At 42.5% G+C, this 20,614-nt stretch overlaps 2 protein-coding genes across 8 annotated transcripts in view; one reads left to right on the top strand and one right to left on the bottom strand.

Annotated features, from left to right (window-relative positions):
• LOC129171013 (oxysterol-binding protein-related protein 7-like) overlaps positions 1-6,193 on the top strand; it is a 34,318-nt gene extending 28,125 nt beyond the window's left edge. The window contains exons 17-22 of one of the 5 annotated variants that reach the window (XM_054759286.1): positions 588-666; positions 744-888; positions 956-1,106; positions 1,180-1,306; positions 2,131-2,253; positions 2,652-6,193. In XM_054759286.1, coding sequence (XP_054615261.1) covers positions 588-666; positions 744-888; positions 956-1,106; positions 1,180-1,306; positions 2,131-2,253; positions 2,652-2,760 — 734 coding nt within the window. In that variant the 3' untranslated portion in view covers positions 2,761-6,193. The remainder of the gene's footprint in view (positions 1-587; positions 667-743; positions 889-955; positions 1,107-1,179; positions 1,307-2,130; positions 2,254-2,651) is intronic. The other 4 variants (XM_054759285.1, XM_054759282.1, XM_054759284.1 and 1 more) reach the window with 4 other exon arrangements.
• The window catches only part of LOC129171014 (potassium voltage-gated channel subfamily C member 1-like), a 92,535-nt gene continuing 77,322 nt past the window's right edge, over positions 5,402-20,614 (bottom strand). For 2 of the 3 annotated variants that reach the window (XM_054759292.1, XM_054759291.1), the window contains exons 2-13: positions 18,874-19,099; positions 18,453-18,554; positions 17,622-17,726; positions 17,403-17,553; positions 16,596-16,795; positions 16,012-16,073; positions 15,416-15,522; positions 14,115-14,293; positions 13,534-13,788; positions 13,385-13,456; positions 13,118-13,315; positions 5,402-5,963 (exon numbers count right to left, since the gene is read on the bottom strand). In XM_054759292.1, the coding sequence (XP_054615267.1) occupies positions 5,835-5,963; positions 13,118-13,315; positions 13,385-13,456; positions 13,534-13,788; positions 14,115-14,293; positions 15,416-15,522; positions 16,012-16,073; positions 16,596-16,795; positions 17,403-17,553; positions 17,622-17,726; positions 18,453-18,554; positions 18,874-19,089 (1,776 nt within the window). In that variant the 5' untranslated portion in view covers positions 19,090-19,099 and the 3' untranslated portion in view covers positions 5,402-5,834. Of the gene's footprint in view, positions 5,964-13,117; positions 13,316-13,384; positions 13,457-13,533; positions 13,789-14,114; positions 14,294-15,415; positions 15,523-16,011; positions 16,074-16,595; positions 16,796-17,402; positions 17,554-17,621; positions 17,727-18,452; positions 18,555-18,873; positions 19,100-20,614 lie in introns of those variants that run through there. The other variant, XM_054759295.1, reaches the window with a different exon arrangement.

The following is a 20,614-nucleotide window of genomic DNA, read 5'->3' as shown; positions in this document are numbered from 1 at the left end:
TGGCATCGAGGCAGTGATTAAGGCAAAGGGATTCCCAACCAAGTATTGAAGATTGACATATTGTTTTGAAAGTACCATATTTTGATTGATTTGATGTGATCTTAATTTCTTTCTTTTTTTCCTGCAAAAACTGAGAAGTAAATGGTGATTTCTTCACAGTATTCTAATTTTTGGAATTCCTGTTTTCGTGGGTTTTATGAGCTGGAAGCCCAAATTACGTAAAAATAAACAAACACTTGAAATCGTTTAAATTGTGGGCCCTGAATCTATAATCTATGAAAGTTTAACTTTTTGAATGGAATTATGGAAATTAAACAACTTTTCCATGACATTCTAATTTTTTGGAAAGGGTCTGTATATATATATGTATATATATATATATACATATATACCTTGTAGAGTATATACAGTGTCATTTGACCATATATCTATATACTGTGTGTGTGTACCTTGTTTATATACAGTATATACCTTGTAGAGTACATACTACACAGTATCAGTACAGTTAGTATATACTGTACAGTATACTTGTAAAGTATACACGTTGTTGTGGAGTATATATACTGTAAGTTGTGCGTTTTGTCCAGATCAAAGATGGAAGAACAAGTTCTGGGGCAAGTCTGTGGAGATCATCTCTAGCGGACCTGTCAATGTTACTTTACCCAAGTGAGACGAGGCTTCTTCCTGCCAACATTCCCGATGCTACCATTAGCATTGTTCATGCTAACCAGTGGCTTTTGTAGGTACGGCGATCACTACCAGTGGAACAAAGCCGTTACTTGCATTCACAACGTGCTGAGTCAGCAGCGCTGGTTGGAGCACTATGGCGAAGTGGTCATCAGAAACAAAGAGAGCGACGTCTGTACCTGCAAGATAACATTTGTCAAGGTGAGGAAACGTGGGGAAAAAGTTTGTCATTTTTGGTCCGGTTTTGGATGATTTCTTGTCCATACAGTCCAGATACTGGAGCTCTGACAACAATAAAAACGAGGTCCAGGGTGTGGTTCTGGACAGGGCTGGAGAGGTTGTCCATCGTTTTGGAGGGCTCTGGCATGAGGGCATCGTGTGTGACACGTTGCCAACCTCAAAGTGTATCTGGAAGCCCAGTAAGTACCAGCTTCATACATCGTAGTGTTCCTCAAGGGTTCCTTTGCTCTGACGTCTCATTTCCTTGAGCAGATGTGCAGCCTGATGATCACTTCCAGTACTATGGCTTCTCATGCAACGCCAGGGAGCTCAATGAACTCACGCCTGAACTCCAAGCCCTTCTTCCACCGACAGACACGCGTTTCAGACCCGATCAGAGGTAAAACACAAAAGCACTCGCTACAGCACAGACCCCCACCAAGGCTTATTATTCATTTATCAGGTATTATCTTGTATTTCATATATAAACTGTATATACTGTGTATGTGTGTATACATATATATATATATATATATATATATTTTTTTTTTTTTTTTTTTCTTTTGTTAATATATCATTAAAGTTACAAAAGCTGCAAAAATTGGAGAAAAAAGGTTAACAGAAGGAGAAATGGTGATGCTAATAATACAAAGCTAACATGAAGGCTGTTTTTTTACCTTGAAATCAATAACTTGTTAGCATATAGGTTTTAGCTTTTTTTTTAGACACAATAAAAAAAGTCAAACTGATTAAAAAGCAGTTGGAGCACTGATCTGCATCCTAGTTGGCCACGCCTCTTTTGGTACGATTGGAAGTTAACTCTATTCCATGCACATGCACGTGCACAGTCCTGATGTAGCCAATTCAGTGACTGTGATGCATTCGCTCCTCGGAGGTCGTTAATGCTAACTGCCATTTTATTATAGAAATAAAATACAAAGACTGAAAATAATCCAAAAGTCAAACGCTCGGCACACTCGCTCACATTTGTATGCGTAATGAATCTGTGTGTGTGTGCATTTAATGAACACGATCCTCTTGCTAGTTATTGACAGCTGGCAGCTTGCACAAAATAGGACTCTGAATAAGACTGGAAATAATCCACTAATTCAGTAAAACAGCAGAATAGAAATGATGGGGCAAGTAAAGGGGTGACAGCCAAGTCCATCAGGGTATGAATGGATGAGCTGATTTACTTTTATCATCACTCAACCTTTCCTTCAGGCTCTTGGAGGAGGGAAAGGTAGCAGAGGCGGACAAAAAGAAGGATGAGGTGGAGGAGAAGCAGAGGGAGAGGAGGAAGGAGATGGCCAAGCAAGGACGGGAGCACATCCCGAGGTTCTTCAGGTACCTTCAGGTTCTTCAATCATCAAACTTCTGCTTTAGAAAAACCTCCTCACCCCTAAAACATATTCAGAAGATCCGGGGGGGAGGGGAACACATTTCAAGACCAAAGACAAGCTTGATTTATTTCAGTCATTCATTTCAATCATTTATGATCTTAAAAAGCAATTAATAAAAAAACAAAACTCATCACATTTCATTTCTTCTCTTCCATGCATCAACACCATGAAAATGAAAATGCTCTGGGAAGTTCTTAGATCTGCGGTCAGTCTTTAGTCGTGGTCTTTTGTTTAGTCAGTCTTTAGTCGTGGTCTTTATTTTTTGTCGTGGTCTTTGGTAATTCCTATGTAGAGTTATGAGATGTTAGCATTACTACCCAGAAGCACTGCTTGTGTTTCCAGGAAAGAAGTAGATGATGCTGGCCAGGAGGTGTGGCTGTACAACGGAACCTACTGGAAGCTTCGTGAAGAACCAGGGTTTTCCAACACTGAGAACCTGGAGCTGTGGTAAATGCTGCATTTAGCTGGCATATGTGGATGGAGCTAAATGCAACAAAGGAAGTATAAGATGTATGAATGAAGTCTACGATGCTGCTACTGCCAGGGTGGGGAGGCTGGGGGAGTTTGTTAGCATACATGAGCCTCTGTGTGGTCTTTTTGGACCACATGAGGTGACGTGCCACCATGGAACAGATGACGACTCTTTTAGGAAGTCCAAGGTCCTCCCACCTTGCTGCCTACCTCCTACAGATGATGAAAGCACAAACGTAATCCCTCGCTTGTCCTTCATATTAATTACATGCTGTTAAAAAATGGTGGGTTTTTCAAGGTGTTCTTTTTGTCTTGCAGCTTATATTTGGGAGAGAAATGTTTCTTTTAAGATGTCTGTCACCAGAAATATTTATTTCATTTTACCGCACCTTTTGTTGATTGTCTGGCCTCCTGCAGAGTATTGAGAGTAGAGGAAATACTGCAGAGTATTTTTTCGAGTGTCTGCTTGCGTGGGACCTTTTGCATGGTCATGAACTTGTCACATCATCACTGCCTTTGTGTTGGAAGGTGGAAATGTGTTTCTTGCTGTTCTTGCCAATGATAAAATCTTCTGGCTTTTACTTGATCGACGACGTATTAGGCAGTATTTTTAAAGTCACTTGTCAAGGAAAATACACCATTTTCCTCTGTTTAGCTTGAAATAAAAGGTTTGATAATATCCGTGCTTTGGCTTTTTGTTTTACATGAAATGCTTTTTGAATAGTCCATTCCATCTCATCAAATTACTGAAGAAAAATTAAATATGAAATGATTCATTTCTATTTTATTATTAAATCAAAGGAATAGGAAATCAAATAAATGTACATGTGCATAGTATAAAATGGTTCAATAAATAGCTTCTGTAACCGGTAGGTGTACATCATGTCTGGGCCAGGTGCTGTCCACTTCTTCATGCCTGAGATTCTTTGTTGGATGTCTGCCACTGTGATTGTTACTGGACCTTGGTCAGGGAGGGTGCTGTGGTCTGCTCTTAAATCTTTTAACCACTGTGATGTGATGCTTCCCTCTCCCATATGCCTTTCCAGTATTGTTCAGTCTCCAGCCTTGGTGGGGTAGTTCTTGTGGTATTTCCCTGCCACTGGGAGTACACTTTAGCTGGCCTAGTGGAGAACAGCCGGTTAGTTTTCCTGGCTTATACAGTATTCCTCTTGTGTATCTCCTCAGTCTTGCAGCCAGGGCTTGGAGTCTTCTTTGGCAGGTCCCAGAGCCTCAGGTATGGGCATCTGACTGTACCTCTTGGATACCCCTTTTCTGGTTGCACCTTTCTGGAGTTCTGACAATTGGCTTACTTCCATCCGTGTTGCCTTGATTTTGGCTTCCAACCTTCTCCGCCATGGTGCCTCCTCCTTGACCTTCATGTTATCGCTGTGCTTGCCAAGCATCTCCAGGATCACTGTTGCTGTATTGTATATCAGCTCATTGGTTTCAGTGATTGTCGCAGTAGGGATCGTTCTTATTGCTGCATTCACATCAGCTAGGAGACTTCCTGGTGGTACTTCACTCATTCTCGCTAGTGTGTGTGGGGGTTGACAGGTTCTTATCTTAGCCATGATCTTATCTCTCAGGTCAGTTAATCTCTCACTTTGCTGTCTGTCTCTGGGGCTTGGTACCCAATCTCTTGGGAGGGGGGGCGTTGATGTTAACGCCCCCTTCTGACCTATCATCCTGGCTCCCCCTTGCCGGAGCATTAACGTGTTGTACCTCCTCAATCTCTAGCTGTGATAGCAGTTGCCGTTTGCGTATGTTGGAACACTGAGCTACTAGCTGCTTTGGTGTCAATGTAGACTGTTGGTATCGGAGCAGTTAAGTTAAGCCTGCTTTGCACGTCCGGCCTCCGTGCACATGAGCCAGCAATCACAAGATGACGACAGGAAGCTGACAAACCTGCTTGTCAGGTAAATGCCATCTGCTACAATGTTGTAAAAAAACAAAGTTATGTAGGAGAGTTTTTTGTATCCTGACAGTGCGTGTAACATGTGACTAAAATATACACGCAACACTTTGGCTTTTGTTCCCATCTTTTATGAACTGAACTCGGACGTCAAACTTTTTGTATGTACACAAAAGGCCAAGAGTATTTGTCTGCAGTATTGTAGCGAGCATGACATAATCCATCCACAAGGAAATGTATGATGATATCCCCAGCAGAGCTTCATCTATCCAGCCACCCATCACCATCATTTCACTAAATATTTTGCCAATAGTCTTCTTGAAATACGTAGCGTATATACACCATTTATGTCGCATATCAAATCATGTCCCGTGCGCATGGCCTTGTTCAGCACTAGTTACACCAAAGAAAGTCAGTACAGCAGAGATTTTTGGTGAGGAAATACTACAGTAGTGTGGAGTGAGGACAAAACAAGTAGAAAAGTTTGCTGGTCTGATTTGAGATTGTGGATAAAAAGATAGTAGCCCTGTTCAAAGTATGCAAACTTGGTCAAGAAAATGCAAACCTTTTCTGTTTCTGGAAACCTGGAAACTACCAGTGATGATTAGAAAGTAAAAGCTCATAAATATACAAGAATAAAGCTGCATTTTCCCAAAGTCAAAGGCTCAATCTCTTGAAAAGAGTCATCTTACAAGAATTAAAATTGTTCTTTTCTTTTTTTTTTCAAAGAAATAATGTGTAATATGAGAAGAAAAGTGAACATTAGCATACAGTATATCAGAGGAGCGTAAGAAGACGTGTCAGAAAAGTGCCATCAAGTATACTGTGCAGTAATCCCAGGATAAAGTCCAGGTCACAACCGCATGGATCGTTTTTTTGGCTGTCTTTTTTGGCGTTCTCCCAATCACTGCATTTTTATTTATTTATTTATGTATTTATTTATTTATTGGTCCATGTCTGCACAACGGGTCCCCTTGAAGACCTCCTTGAGGTCCGGAGCCAGGTCGAATGAGTCGGGTGTGTGGATGAAGATCACCAACATCAACAGTCCTGGAACTTTTCTGACACACTTCGTGTAACAATTTTTCTTTTCAGTTTTTCCCCAACTCTCGTTTGTAGTAAAGAAAGAACTAGGAATGGTGTCAGATCTTGCTGTTCTCCAAGTGCGAGTCAATGTGTTTTATGAGCGCATCATCAGGGTATCCCGTTGGAAAGGTCAGCTGACAAAGAGGGCAGCTTCGTACAGCGCTCTCTTCAGACTCCATCCATAACTGCAAGCAGAGGAAGACACGGACATCACTTGGATGGAAAGATGGGGGAGCTCAGCCCTGCATTGGTGCCAACCACCACTTCATCAATGAATTGATTATTTATCAGGACTTATCCCATCACTCCTTCCCTTCCCTGCCTTTCCTCTGCTATGACTTCACAATTTATTCCAAAATAAAGGACTTTTTTGAAATTATACTTACTTCCACTGCTAGATGTTAACCTGGGCAAACATGACGTTCATACTGTACTTACATCAACTTACTGTACATCACCTTCCATATGTATGATAACTCAGATACCTGTATGTATGATATCAACTTACATACAGACCCTTTCCAAAAAATTTGAATGTCATGGAAAAGTTGTTTAATTTCCATAATTCCATTCAAAAAGTTAAACTTTCATAGATTATAGATTCAGGGCCCACAATTTAAATGATTTCAAGTATTTATTTGTTTATTTTTACATAATTTGGGCTTCCAGCTCATAAAACCCACGAAAACAGGAATTCAAAAAATTAGAATACTGTGAAGAAATCAGCCCAAATTTTGCAGGGCATGAATGTTTTAAACTGAGTGTCACACACTAATCATCTACTAAAGTCAAATCACCTGCACAGGCTTCCCCAGGTGTCATTAAATTGCTTCAGTTTGGTTCAATTGTCTCAGTTGGGTTCAATATGGGGAAGACTGCAGACATGACAACTGGCCAGAAGACCATCATTGATACCCTCCATAGGATGGGTAAGCCACAAAAGTTCATAGCTAAGGAGGCTGGTTGTTCACAGAGTGCTGTGTCCAAGCATATCAATGGAAAGTCTAGAGGAAGGGCAAAATGTGGCAGGAGAAGATGCACCAGCAAAAGAGATGACCGTGGGCTTCAGCGGATTATCAAACAGGGAAGATTCAAGAATCTGGCAGAGATCCAGAAAGAGTGGAACGAGGCGGGAGTCACAGCTTCAAAAACCAGCACATTCAGACGCATCCGGGAGATGGGCTACAACTGTCGGGTTCCTCGGGTCAAGCCACTTCTGAACCTGAGCCAATGTAGGAAGCGTCTCCACTGGGCCAAGGAGAAGGACTGGACTGTTGGCCAGTGGTCCAAGGTCCTCTTTTCCGATGAAAGTAAAGTGTGCCTTTCATTTGGGAATCAAGGTCCAAGGGTTTGGAGGAAGACGGGTGAGGAACAGAACCCAAGCTGCCTGAGTAGTGTGAAATATCCACAGTCCATCATGATTTGGGGTGCAATGTCCGGTGCAGGTGTTGGTAAACTCTGCTTTCTTAAATCCAAGGTCACCGCAACAGTCTACCAGAATGTTTTAGAGCAGGGGTCGGGAACCTTTTTGGCTAAGAGAGCCACGAAAGCCGCATTTTTTTAAAATGTATTTTCGTGAGAGCCACATCATATTTTGCAACACTGAATACAACTAAATGTGTGCGTTTTTAAGCAAGACCAACAGTAAGTCGTTGAATTGATTCTTTTTGATAACACAATGCAACTTCTGGTGCCGTATGGTTTTACATCGTACGCCGTATCGGTCTTTCTTTTTGCCATCTTCTTCATCAAAAGGGTTTGCTGTGCAGCTAGCTGACTGTTTAAAGGAGGGAAGTTTACTTCTTCACCTCTCAATGACCCGGGTAATAATCAAGTTTTGGTGTTTGAGCTGGAAAATATGGGAAGGACGGCTGGCATTGGCTATGGCCACCCGCATGGCGCTGGAAAGTGGATGGATGGATTAAAATGCATGACAAAGTTTTTTTATTTTGAACGTTATTTTTAATACTGTTATTAAAATTTGATGGTGTTAAGAAATGTCTGAGAGCCAGATGCAGTCATCAAAAGAGCCACATCTGGCTCCCGAGCCATAGGTTCCCTACCCCTGTTTTAGAGGATCTGTATGAAGATGCAGATTTCATCTTCCAGCAGGACCTGGCCCCTGCCCATACCGCCAGAAGCACCAAAACCTGGTTTGATGCCCATGCCATCACAGTGCTTGACTGGCCAGCCAACTCAGCGGACCTAAACCCCATTGAGAATCTATGGGGTATTCTCAAGAGGAAAATGAGGGGCACCAGACCCAACAACAAAGAAGAGCTGACAGCAAGCATGAAGGAAATCTGGGCTTCCATAACTCCCAGGCAATGCCACAGGCTGATTGCTTCAATGCCACGTGGCATCGAGGCAATGATTAAGGCAAAGGGATTCCCAACCAAGTATTGAAGATTGACATATCGTTTTGAAAGTACCATATTTTGATTGTACTTTCACAACGATATGTCAATCTTCAATACTTGGTTGGGAATCCCTTTGCCCTTTGAAAGTACCATATTTTGATTGGGCCGCACGGTGGTCTAGTGGTTAGCACGTTGGCCAATACAGGAACAGCCTGGAGATCGGGAAGACCTGGGTTCGATTCTCCCCTGGGCATTTCTGTGTGGAGTTTGCATGTTCCCCCCGTGTGCGCGTGGGTTTTCTCCGGGCACTCCGGCTTCCTCCCACATTCCCAAAAACATGCAGGTGAGGTTAATTGGTAACTCTAAATTGCCCATAGGTATGAATGTGAGTGTGAATGGTTGTTTGTCTATATGTGCCCTGCGACCAGTCCAGGGTGTACCCCGCCTGTCGCCCGAAGTCAGCTGGGATAGGCTCCAGCATGCCCCCGCGACCCTAATGAGGAAGAAGCGGTATAGAAATGGATATTTTGATTGATTTAATGTGATCCTAATTTCTTTCTTTTTTTTCCCACGCGCACACGGGGGGGAACATGCAAACTCCACACAGAAATGCCCAGGGGAGAATCGAACCCAGGTCTTCCCAATCTCCAGGCTGTTCCTGTATTGGAAAAAAACTGAGAAGTAAATGGTGATTTTTTTCACAGTATTCTAATTTTTTGAATTCCTGTTTTCGTGGGTTTTATGAGCTGGAAGCCCAAATTATGTAAAAATAAACAAATAAACACTTGAAATCGTTTAAATTGTGGGCCCTGAATCTATAATCTATGAAAGTTTAACTTTTTGAATGGAATTATGGAAATTAAACAACTTTTCCATGACATTCTAATTTTTTGGAAAGGGTCCTAAAGTAAACTGATATACATATGTAAGTTGATATACACACATATATAAGTTATCATACAGTACATATGTAGGTGATATACATATGTAAGCTGATATATACACTGCTCAAAAAAATTAAACACTTGGAAAACACATCAGATCTAAACTGGGGGAAAAATGATGTTGAATATCTTTCCTGATAATAAGATGGTGATGTATTAGTAACAAAATGATGCCACATCATTTGATAGAAATGAAAATGATCACCCTATAGAGGGGGGAAATCAAAGACACCCCAAAAATGAAAGTGAAAAAATGATGCAGCAGACTGGTCCATTTAGCTAAAATGTCATTGTAGCAACTCAAAATGATTCTCAGTAGTTTGTATGGCCCCCACGTGCTTGTACGCATGCCTGACAACGTCGGGGCATGCTCCTAATGAGACTACGGATGGTGTCCTGGTGGATCTCCTCCCAGATCTGGACCAGGGCATCAATGAGCTCCTGGACAGTCTGAGGAGCAACCTGGCGGCGCCGGTTGGACCTAAACATAATGTCCCAGAGGTGTTCTATTGGGTTTAGGTCAGGTGAACGTGGGGGCCAGTCAATGGTATCAATTCCTTCATCCTCCAGGAACTACCTGCATAGCCACATGAGGTCGGGCATTGTCGTGGACCAGGAGGAACCCAGGTCCCACTGCACCAGCGTAGGTTCTGACAATGGGTCCAAGGATTTCATCCCGATACCTAATAGCAGTCAGGGTGTCGTTATCTAACCTGTAGAGGTCTGTACGTCCTTCCAGGGATATGCCTCCCCAGACCATCACTGACCCACCACCAAACCGGTCATGCTGAATGATGTTGCAGGCAGCATAACGTTCTCCACGGCATCTCCAGACCCTTTCACGTCTGTCGCATGTGCTCAGGTTGAACTTGCTCTCATCAGGGAAGAGCACAGGGCACCAGTGGTGTAGTTGCCAATTCTGGTGGTCTATGGCAAATGCCAATGGAGCTCTACGGTGCTGGGCGGTGAGCACAGGGCCCACTACAGGACGTCGGGCCCTCAGGCCACCCTCATGGAGGCTGTTTCTGATTGTTTGGTCAGAAACATTCACACCAGTGGCCAGCTGGAGGTCATTTTGTAGGGCTCTGGCAGTGCTCATCCTGTTCCTCCTTGCACAAAGGAGCAGATACCGATCCTGCTGAGGGTTGAAGGACCTTCTACGGCCCTGTCCAGCTCTCCTGGAGTAACTACCTGTCTCCTGGAATCTCCTCCATGCGTCCAGGTACCGCAGTGATGCCCTGGTCCAGATCTGGGAGGAGATCCACCAGGACACCATCCGTAGTCTCATTAGGAGCATGCCCCCACGTTGTCAGGCATGCGTACAAGCACGTGGGGGCCACACAAACTACTGAGAATCATTTTGAGTTGCTACAATGACATTTTAGCTAAATGGACCAGTCTGCTGCATCATTTTTTCACTTTCATTTTTGGGGTGTCTTTGATTTCCCCCCTCTATAGGGTGATCATTTTCATTTCTATCAAATGATGTGGCATCATTTTGTCACTAATACATCACCCACTTATTGTCAGGAAAGATATTCAACATCATTTTTCCCCCAGTTTAGATCTGATGTGTTTTCCAAGTGTTCCTCTCATTTTTTTGAGCAGTGTACATATGCAAGTATATATACATATGTAAGTTGATATACACACGTATTTAAGTTATCATACATATGTAGGTGATATACTATCACCTACATATGTATGATAACTTAAATACGTGTGTGTATATCAACTTACATATGTATATCAACTTACATGTGTATATCAGCTACATATGTATGATAACTTAAATACATGTGTATATCAACTTACATACGTATATCAACTTACATGTGTATATCAGCTACATACGTATGATAACTTAAATACATGTGTATATCAACTTACATATGTATATCAACTTACATGTGTATATCAGCTACATACGTATGACAACTTAAATACATGTGTATATCAACTTACATATGTATATCAACTTACATGTGTATATCAGCTACATACGTATGATAACTTAAATACATGTGTATATCAACTTACATATGTATATCAACTTACATATGTATATCAGCTACATACGTATGATAACTTAAATACATGTGTATATCAACTTACATATGTATATCAACTTACATGTGTATATCAGCTACATACGTATGATAACTTAAATACATGTGTATATCAACTTACATATGTATATCAACTTACATGTGTATATCAGCTACATACGTATGATAACTTAAATACATGTGTATATCAACTTACATATGTATATCAACTTACACGTGTATATCACCTACATATGTATGATAACTTAAATACGTGTGTATATCAACTTACATGTGTATATCAGCTCCATACGTATGATAACTTAAATACATGTGTATATCAACTTACATATGTATATCAACTTACATGTGTATATCAGCTACATACATATGATAACTTAAATACATGTGTATATCAACTTACATATGTATATCAACTTACATGTGTATATCAGCTACATACGTATGATAACTTAAATACATGTGTATATCAACTTACATATGTATATCAACTTACATGTGTATATCACCTACATATGTATGATAACTTAAATACGTGTGTATATCAACTTACATGTGTATATCAGCTCCATACGTATGATAACTTAAATACATGTGTATATCAACTTACATATGTATATCAACTTACATGTGTATATCAGCTACATACGTATGATAACTTAAATACATGTGTATATCAACTTACATATGTATATCAACTTACATGTGTATATCACCTACATATGTATGATAACTTAAATACGTCTGTATATCAACTTACGTGTGTATATCAACTTACATGTGTATATCAGCTACATACGTATGATAACTTGAATACATGTGTATATCAACTTACGTGTGTATATCAACTTACATATGTATATCAGTTTACAAATGTATGATATCCACGTCAGGATGTTGACCTTTGACATGCATGTGACACGTGACGTCCGCCTGCAGTGGAATCTAGGCCATTACTAGCATGCTTTAATTTTGATATACTGCAGACTACAGACTTTCTAGCCTGTCATTCCAACCCTGTACAGTAGATGGCATCATTACTCTGCTTCTAAAGCACCTCACATGCACGTGATGATGCAACCGTGACATTTGCATAATTGGCCATAAAAAGCATGAAAAGCAAAAGAAATAAAGTTCATCACAAATAAAAGAATGTAAACAGGCCAAGCTTAATGGGTAATAAACATATTAAACAGGTATTACACCGGGATTAAACAAGTATTAAAGGGGCATTAAAGAGGTATTAAAAGGGTATTAAATAGGTGTTATAGTGGCATTAAAGGGGTATTAAAGAGGTATTAAATAGGTGTTATAGTGGCATTAAAGGGGTATTAAAGAGGTATTATAGTGGCATTAATGTCAGGTTCTGTGTGATGCTCTGCTGCCCTCTGGCTGTCTCTCGTTACAGCACACCTCTGAGGTTGCAGGTGGGATTGATTAAGCACACCTGCAGACGATTAGGAGCTGCCTACATAAGCTGCAGCCAGCGTGGATCCCTGCAGCGGTGAGTTTTCATATACCAGTTTCTGCGTGATTGTTCAGCAGCGTTTTCAGTTCTTGCTCTGCCTATTGTTTTGTGCAGCTTTTTGTGTTTTGTACCTTTTTCCTCTCTGCTAGTTTTTCACTGTGATTAGATCCAGGTGTTTTCAGTTGTACTTTGTGGTTTTTGTTGTATATTTTTCCATTACTTGGAACCCTTTGTTATAATAAACTTTTGGTTACGAATTGCTTGTCTCTGCTTTGGAATCCAGTTCACGGCTTAGTCGTTTCTTAACAATTAAAGGGGTATTAAACAGGTATTATAGTGGTATTAAATAGGTATTACAGTGGCACCTTTTTTATGATGGCCACTATTTGACACTGGAACAGATCATTCCATGAGAACAGATGTGTGTATGATGTCACTAAGCTCCAGAGCATATGGAAAAGTCACACAGTGAACATGTGACGTTAGCCTCGCACTCACGTTAATGGAGGGCCACGACTGAGCATGCTCAGCGTTCATGTCGGCAGGCAGATGGCAGGAGAGTGTGGTCGGGCCCTCGGGGGCTGAAAAAGAGGGACTTTGGGGCTGTTTCCTGGGAGACGAGAAGGGGGGGAGGAGGGATTGTTCCCTAAGCGATGGAGGAGGACTGGCGGCCGCCGAGAGATACATACTCACATCCTGCAACGGCAACAACACTCGATAAAATGCTTCGTAACCATGACCTACGCTTCTCTTAACATGCATCACCTCCTCATCATCTGATGACTGCGGGGGGGTCACCAGCATGGTGGGCTGGTCCAGCTGACAAAAGTGATGCACCTGCAGACACCAGCAGCAGAGAAGCGTCAACACGACCCAAACTCCTTCTAGTACGTCAAACATAAAAACTTCACTACCTCAGCCGTCAAAGGGAAACCCAAGTCCAGCACATGATGATGAGGACTGCTGACCCCCCCGTCTCCTTCTGATCCAACTCTTCTGTCGCCTCCATGAGCCGACGCTGGTCTGACAAGACCTGCTAAGGTCCCTCGCAGCTGGGATTTGGACTGTCCATAAGCCTCCCCAAAGAAGGACCTGGGCTTGGGTAAGGTGGATACCGGGTCTCTCATCAGGCGAGATGGGAATCTCTGGATAGATGAGGGCTCAGAAACCTTGGAGCAGGAAAAACAACTATTTCATCCCTTGCTGATTTTCTCCATTTACCCCCGACTTGACAGTCCTATCCTTTTACAGTCCTTGGTGGAAACATCCTGCTTTGGGGACGTTTCTCTCACCCAAACCAAAAGAAAAGCCAAGCAAGCACGTGGCCTGTGACCTCTCTGCTGGCCAACAAGACCAACGACTACATTCACATCACATACGGTATTTATTTGCCTCATTTCTGTTACGTTTCTTACGTTTATGCTTGTGGGCGTAAACTTACCCCACTGAAATAGTAAAAAGTACATAAAAGTACATAAAAAAGTCATGAATGTACCTCAGAGTAACTGCGGCGACTCTGGAACTTTGCTCGAAGATGGCTGCTGGTTGGTTGATGAGAGTAGGAGGCGGGGCCATTGTGCAGGGGAGGAGAGGGGATCAGCCTATCAGGGGTGAGGGAAGTAGACTTCGGGGAGGCGGCGGAGAAACGCTGAGGAGCTGAAGGAGGGCGAGAGCCTGGAAAGTGGGCAGAATTGTCACGTTTCTCGTAAAACAAAAGTGGGTGTTCATTGAGGACATGAATAATAAGAACATACATCATTTATTCGTTATTTCAACATCATTTATCTTTTCAGCAGCATCTGACAATGAATGAGAATATTCACAGGCACAAAACAGAAACAGAAAGCCAAGCATCTTCGTCAGCGTCCAACTTTTGGACAGGAAAACTAGAGATGCACGATACCCATAACTTTCTTCTTCTACAGTAAGGCCGATAAGATACGGATAACTTTTTTACAACTACTTTGTTTTATTTAGATGCAAGTGTAGTTTGTGCCGACGTGGAGGTAAGAAGGGCTGGAACAAATCGGGATTTGTTGATTTGTCCTCATCAAATATGACATGACTACTAGCACATCACTTCTATCAGGAGAACCAGAGCATTGAGGGGAGGGAGCCGCCTGCTGGGGCCCAGGAAAGTGGACTACATTCGGGCACATGCCACGGAGGTCTCTGGCAAACCTTTTGCACTCTTCAAATGCTGCGCCACTGGCATTTCGGGTGGCTGATAAGTTTTTTTGTGGTCTCCATGTGTTTTTCCCCCCGATCACAGAGCATTTAGCACAACGACTTAGCACACAAAATGTCTTCCTGGGAAAGTGAATGTCCCGCGACCCTAATGAGGAAGAAGCGGTATAGAAAATGGATGGATGGATGGATGGAAAGTGAATGTTTGTGAGCTCGGCGGACGTTACAACAGGCTGTTAACATCACAGGCAGGAGAAAAAAGGAGCCCTTATTTTGCTCACCCGCACGGTAATCTCAGCTCATTGGAGCGTTATTTTCAATGATCGGTTATTGGAGCTATTTCCAATATGTTATTGGATTTATCAGTATGATTTATTGGTCATAATTCCCTCGTATCGGCCCGATAATTATCATGCACCTCTAGAAAAAGCTATGTTTGTATTGTTTGGGTGTCCTGACATTATTATGCAGAATATTGGGAATATGCTGATTAAGAAGTTATGATTAGAAATTGCTAAGGTTTTGCATCCGCACGCACTTGATAGTAGTGACAGGAAGGTTCATCAATCATCTGGCCTTTTAAGCAGCAGTGTTCGGCAGGACACCTACCAGGTTCCTGTTGGGTCTGCAGCAGAAGCTTGTTCTGTTTTGCAGTCAATGTCCGCACACGACCCAACTCCTCTGTGAGCTCGGTGTAGGCCAACGCTAGATTCACCCTGCAACACACACGGATGCTGAGCAACATATTCCATTGGGAAAACAAGTATTTCATCCCCCGCTGATACCCCTTTACTAATATATCAGCAGGACGTCATTTCTACTTTTATTCTAGCAGAAACACAGACCAGTTAGTAGACCTGTCCCTTCATTGTAGACCTGCACAAGACCACCAACAAGATGCTTGGTGAGAAGCTCTCCATGATTAAATGGTTCTCTCACTCAATGAATTTCTACCCTTAATTTGATGTTTTTACATTCTGTCTCTCTCTGCTCAAATAAAGCTTGAAGCATTCGATGCATGCATGTTCAAAATCAATGAAACCATAACCAAAGCTAGCATAAAATGATGCAGTATTGATATCTTTGTAACGGGGTCAAATCAGCAGGGGATGAAGTACTTCTTTCCCCTACTGTACGTTGTCGTGTACATTTGCAGTGTACATTGAGTCCCATGATAAGGTCATAACGGCAGTAATGTAACTTACTGTTCATCCCCAGCTTTCTTGATCCATTCTACATCACAGTGCTCACAGTGTGGATCCAACTCCTGTTCCACGGAGACATCATTAGCACTTACTCCTGTTATTAGCAAACTACAGTATAGTCCTTCATCACTTTTTATGGAGTTCTTGCTAGGAAAATATTGTTGTTGTTTTTTTTTTTTTCCTGCAGAAAACACATCTCATTCACCATAAGTCTGTAATCACTTATGAATACATGATAATACATGTCAAATATACAGCTTATACTGTTTTCCCACTTTGGTCGGTGGTCCTTTAATGCACCATAGTTGCTGCCAGACAACAGTGAAACTTATATAAAACAATCCAGCATTAAAATTTCCCAACAAGTTCATATATGATGGTAACGACATCAGGCAAGCATTGCGGATTATTTGACTTCTCTGACATGACGGGGCAGCGGCCTGCAGAGCAGGAGAGGTGAATCCACCCCATTACAAACATGACTCTCTTTATGTCACTGCCTTTAACACCTAAACAATTCAAAAGTTTTTTCTGAAAAAAAGTATCTCCAAAAATCAAGCAAACTTGGTCCTGGTCATGCCTACCTCTCTGGTGGTGTGTGCCTCTTGTAGCTGAGTGACTTCCTCTTGGAGCCTCTGCAGCTCAGCCCTTAGCTCCTTCTCTCTCTGAGATGCTCCCTCAGCCTGGTGCAGCGCTCCTTCCAGCTCAGCTTCCAGACGCTGCAGCTTCACATCTGACAAAGCATCCAGGCTGCAGGAGCTCTGCAGTGTCGGCCCTCGGCCCTCTTTCAACGACACACGGACCAGTTAGGTGGTGCAACCTCCATGGGCATGCGTTAGTATTTCAAGAAAGGCTGCAAGATCATCACAACATCTTATCCAGCACACATGTTGACAACTGGACTTCTTATTTGTTACTGAAAGATCAAAGGTGGCCATTCATCCACTTTCTATACCACGCTTCATCATGACCGTTCCTTTCTTGGTTGGGCATCATCTCAATCCATGCTGATGTCAAAGTGTCTTCACTGGTCCTCCATCATCTGAGGTTGACAGTATGGCTCTTCTGTGGTGACACATCTAGATAACTTCTATGTAGAGTATGTACAGTTTGTTTGACGTGATCAACACGTTCCTAACTTGTATAAACCTACAATTCTACAGTTCTTCTGAGATCTTCACTCAGTTCCTTGGACATTCTATTCTATTCTATTCTTATTCTATTCTATTCTATGTCTGTATTGACTTGGCAAATTACGCATAAAGACTTTAATCCAGTTGTTTTAGGAAACCATGAAAGACTTTGGTTGTGCAGTCATTCCACCATCACTGAAAGGATGTCCATCCTATCCTGTCAAACAAATGAATCGTAAGATAAATATCAGAGCTGACCTCGCGGTACAAGCAGGCTGGCGTGGAGACGGCCCCGATGAGCGTCTTTGTTCCGAAGCTGAGAGTTGAGTTTTTGCAGGGAAGTTTCTCTCTGCCTGAGAGCTGATTCCAGACTGCAGATTTGCTCCATGTGCCGCTCTGCTAGCGTGGTCTAAAACACACAAGAAGAATGTGGAGGCGCTACCCAAACTGGTATCATCTACGCGTGTATGCATCAACCATCTTGTCAAGATCTCTCTGGATGTTGCTTTTCTCCAAGTGAATCTTCTCATAGGCCTGGATGACATCCTCCAGTTGCTCCTCTCTCTCCTTGCTCTGCTGGAGCTGAGACACACCAAGAGACACGAGACATCTTACCATTCTTGAACAGACGAGTACAAAACGCTACCATGACAAGACTGCCAGAAAATGGAAAAAAACAATATTCATCCGAACACGGGTCACCAGGGTCTCCCTCTCGAGCCAGGCGTGGGGGTGGGGCTCCATGTTGAGAGCCTGGTTGCCAAGCCTGGTGCAGCCCAAAGAAGGTCTCCAATCCCTTCGGTCCCCCCTCCAATCAGTTCACCACCCATAGGAGGGGCCAAAGGGGCCGGGTGCAATGTGAGCTGGTAGCAGCCGAACGTGGGCATGTGGAATGTCACCTGAGCTGTTGCCCCCCTGGCTCAGTGGCCGTACGTTAGCGTTTAACCCGGTGGACGAGAGGATAGTCTCTGTCTGCAAGTGGGGGTGGGGTCCTGACTTACAGCAAGAGAGTACTGGAGTACTGGAGTACTGGAGTGGAGTACTGCTTCCTGAGGTGTGTGCAACCCTGCTGAGCAACCTAAGGAAACCTCCTAAAGACCTCCACGCTTGCCAACAGCACCAACTACCAAACCACCTTTTATGTTCCGTCTCTCTCAGCTAGCATATCATAATCATAATCATAATCATAACCATAACCATGTGGTGGTCAGCAGGGGATCAAATACTTGTCCCTACTGTGGAATGTCCGCAGTGATAATGTCAAAGCTAGAACGTGTTGGTAATATTGGTTTGATGAGCAGACTGTACCTCCTGGGTGAGGGAGTTGATCCTGTGTTGTAGGTTGGTGGTCTCAGGATGGTCTTCCATGATGGCCATCCTCTCCTCTCCAAACGTCCTCATCATAGGAAACTTCATCCCATTGGAAACAAGACAGAAAACCATCAGCATCAGCAGTGAGTCCAATAGTGTACACGGTATGAATGAATGAATGTATACTGGATGAACGTATGAATGAATGAATATATACTCGACAAATCAATGTATACTGTATGAGCGTATGAATGAATGAATGTATACTGTATGAATGAATGTATGCTGTATGAACGTATGAATGAATGAATGTATACAGTATGAATGAATGTATACTGTATGAACGTATGAATGAATGTATACTGTATGAATGGATGTACTGTATACTGTATGAAAGTATGAATGTATGAACGTGCACCTTGACCTCGTAATGTTTCAGTTTTCTTTTGATGCTGTTGTTCTCCCTCTCTAGACTGGCAAGGCGGGTCTTGATGTCGTGGTAAGCGGCAGCCAGAGCCAATCCTGACGCTGGGTACACGTCGCCTGGGAGATGATCTGCTGACCAGCTGGCATCATCCCGTAGCCCGTCCCCACGCCCCAGCAGCCCCAGCTGTGCTGTGCCAAAGACATCCATCAGCAGGTAGCTGGTGGGGAACAAGGACAAGTTCTGAGGAACACTCATTTGTTTTTTTACTAAAAAATGTAAGCAAGCGTAGTGAGCGGCAACCAATCAAAGTCACCTTCACACCTTCAGTATGTGGAAGGACTGAATTAGAATTTGGACATGAATTGAAAGTTTGTGTGTGTTTTGATAAGCGTAGAGAGACGCATGTAGCCATACAGTAACTCCCACTCCCACAACCCACGCTGTCTTTCTCGCACACGTCCACTTGCAGCCCCCACGCTGCACGCCAGCGTTGTCTTCCGTCCTTCCCAGCAATCCCTGATCCGCTTCCCTGCATTGCACACTGCAAGCCAAGGGCACAGCATATGTTTGCATCCCATTGATTTATTTATCATCCACATAATTACCCCCGCCGTCTCCTTTCGTCAACTTTTACAATAAAAAGTGATGGAAAAAGTCCAAAGTCTAGCGTGTAAATGACATTCATACTTGCGTTATGACCTTTGACAACATGACATGAAAAGTGTTTCTTACGAGTAGCTGACACGTACGTTCAACATGAAAGGCCTGTATAAATGAATAAAGCCTGTGATTGGCTGGCAACCAGTGCAGGGTGTACCCCACCTCTCAACCAAAGTTAGCTGGCTCCAGCATACCCCCGTGACCCGAATGAGGACAAGCGACATAGAGAATGAATGAATGAATGAATGAATAAACATGAGGAAAATCGGTCGTTTGTCAGCACTAACTTCCATGAATCTTCATTTATTCTTGATTGTCTACGCTTATCCTGTTCAATCATGGCTGAGCTGGAGTCTATCCCAGGTGGTGGGGTACACTGTGAACCAATCACCAGTGTGTTTGTTTATTTTTCACGACATTTTTATCACTTTGCAATCATTTCAATGGTACTTTTTCCTTCTTAGAGGGTAGCAAGCATTTGGATGAGGTGTGTATCCTTCTTGTACCTCCCAGCATGCAACCATGCTGCCACTGCTGCTTCCCAAAACAGCACCTTCATCTCCAATCTGTTTGAATTTCATCCAGCGTGTGTGACCTGAAGGAGTAAAGCACTCGCTGCTTCTATTTGTGTTCATCTTGGAGATAAAGACAATGTGAGCACACTACTACTACATAGAAATACATATACTTTATTATACAATTATATTTATAATCATAGAAATTACATATATCTTATTACAAGTCATTTGAATATACTACATATCATATTTGGATTTATTACAGTGTACTATTATATAGCCATTTTAGCATGTATTTATGATTAATAATAATAATGATTCATAATTAAAATGAAGCTTTTTGGGGTTGTCTATTATGTGTGGAGACTTCAGGGTCAGCATGAACAGTGCAGAATGTTCATCCATGTCATTTTCAGTATTTTCAGCTCTTCAAAGCAATTCGTCATGATTTGTTGTTTTTTTATCAGCACATGAATGAGACGATTTGAAGTCTAGGATGCTTAATTGTGCATGAAAAAGTTTGTGCTGCAAAGATGCCACGGCCACCACGTTGT

This window comes from Dunckerocampus dactyliophorus, chromosome 18, assembly GCF_027744805.1.
Source record: "Dunckerocampus dactyliophorus isolate RoL2022-P2 chromosome 18, RoL_Ddac_1.1, whole genome shotgun sequence".
NCBI lineage: Eukaryota > Metazoa > Chordata > Actinopteri > Syngnathiformes > Syngnathidae > Dunckerocampus > Dunckerocampus dactyliophorus.
Note: the sequence above shows the minus strand (reverse complement) of the source record. Positions and strands in the feature narration are given on the sequence as shown.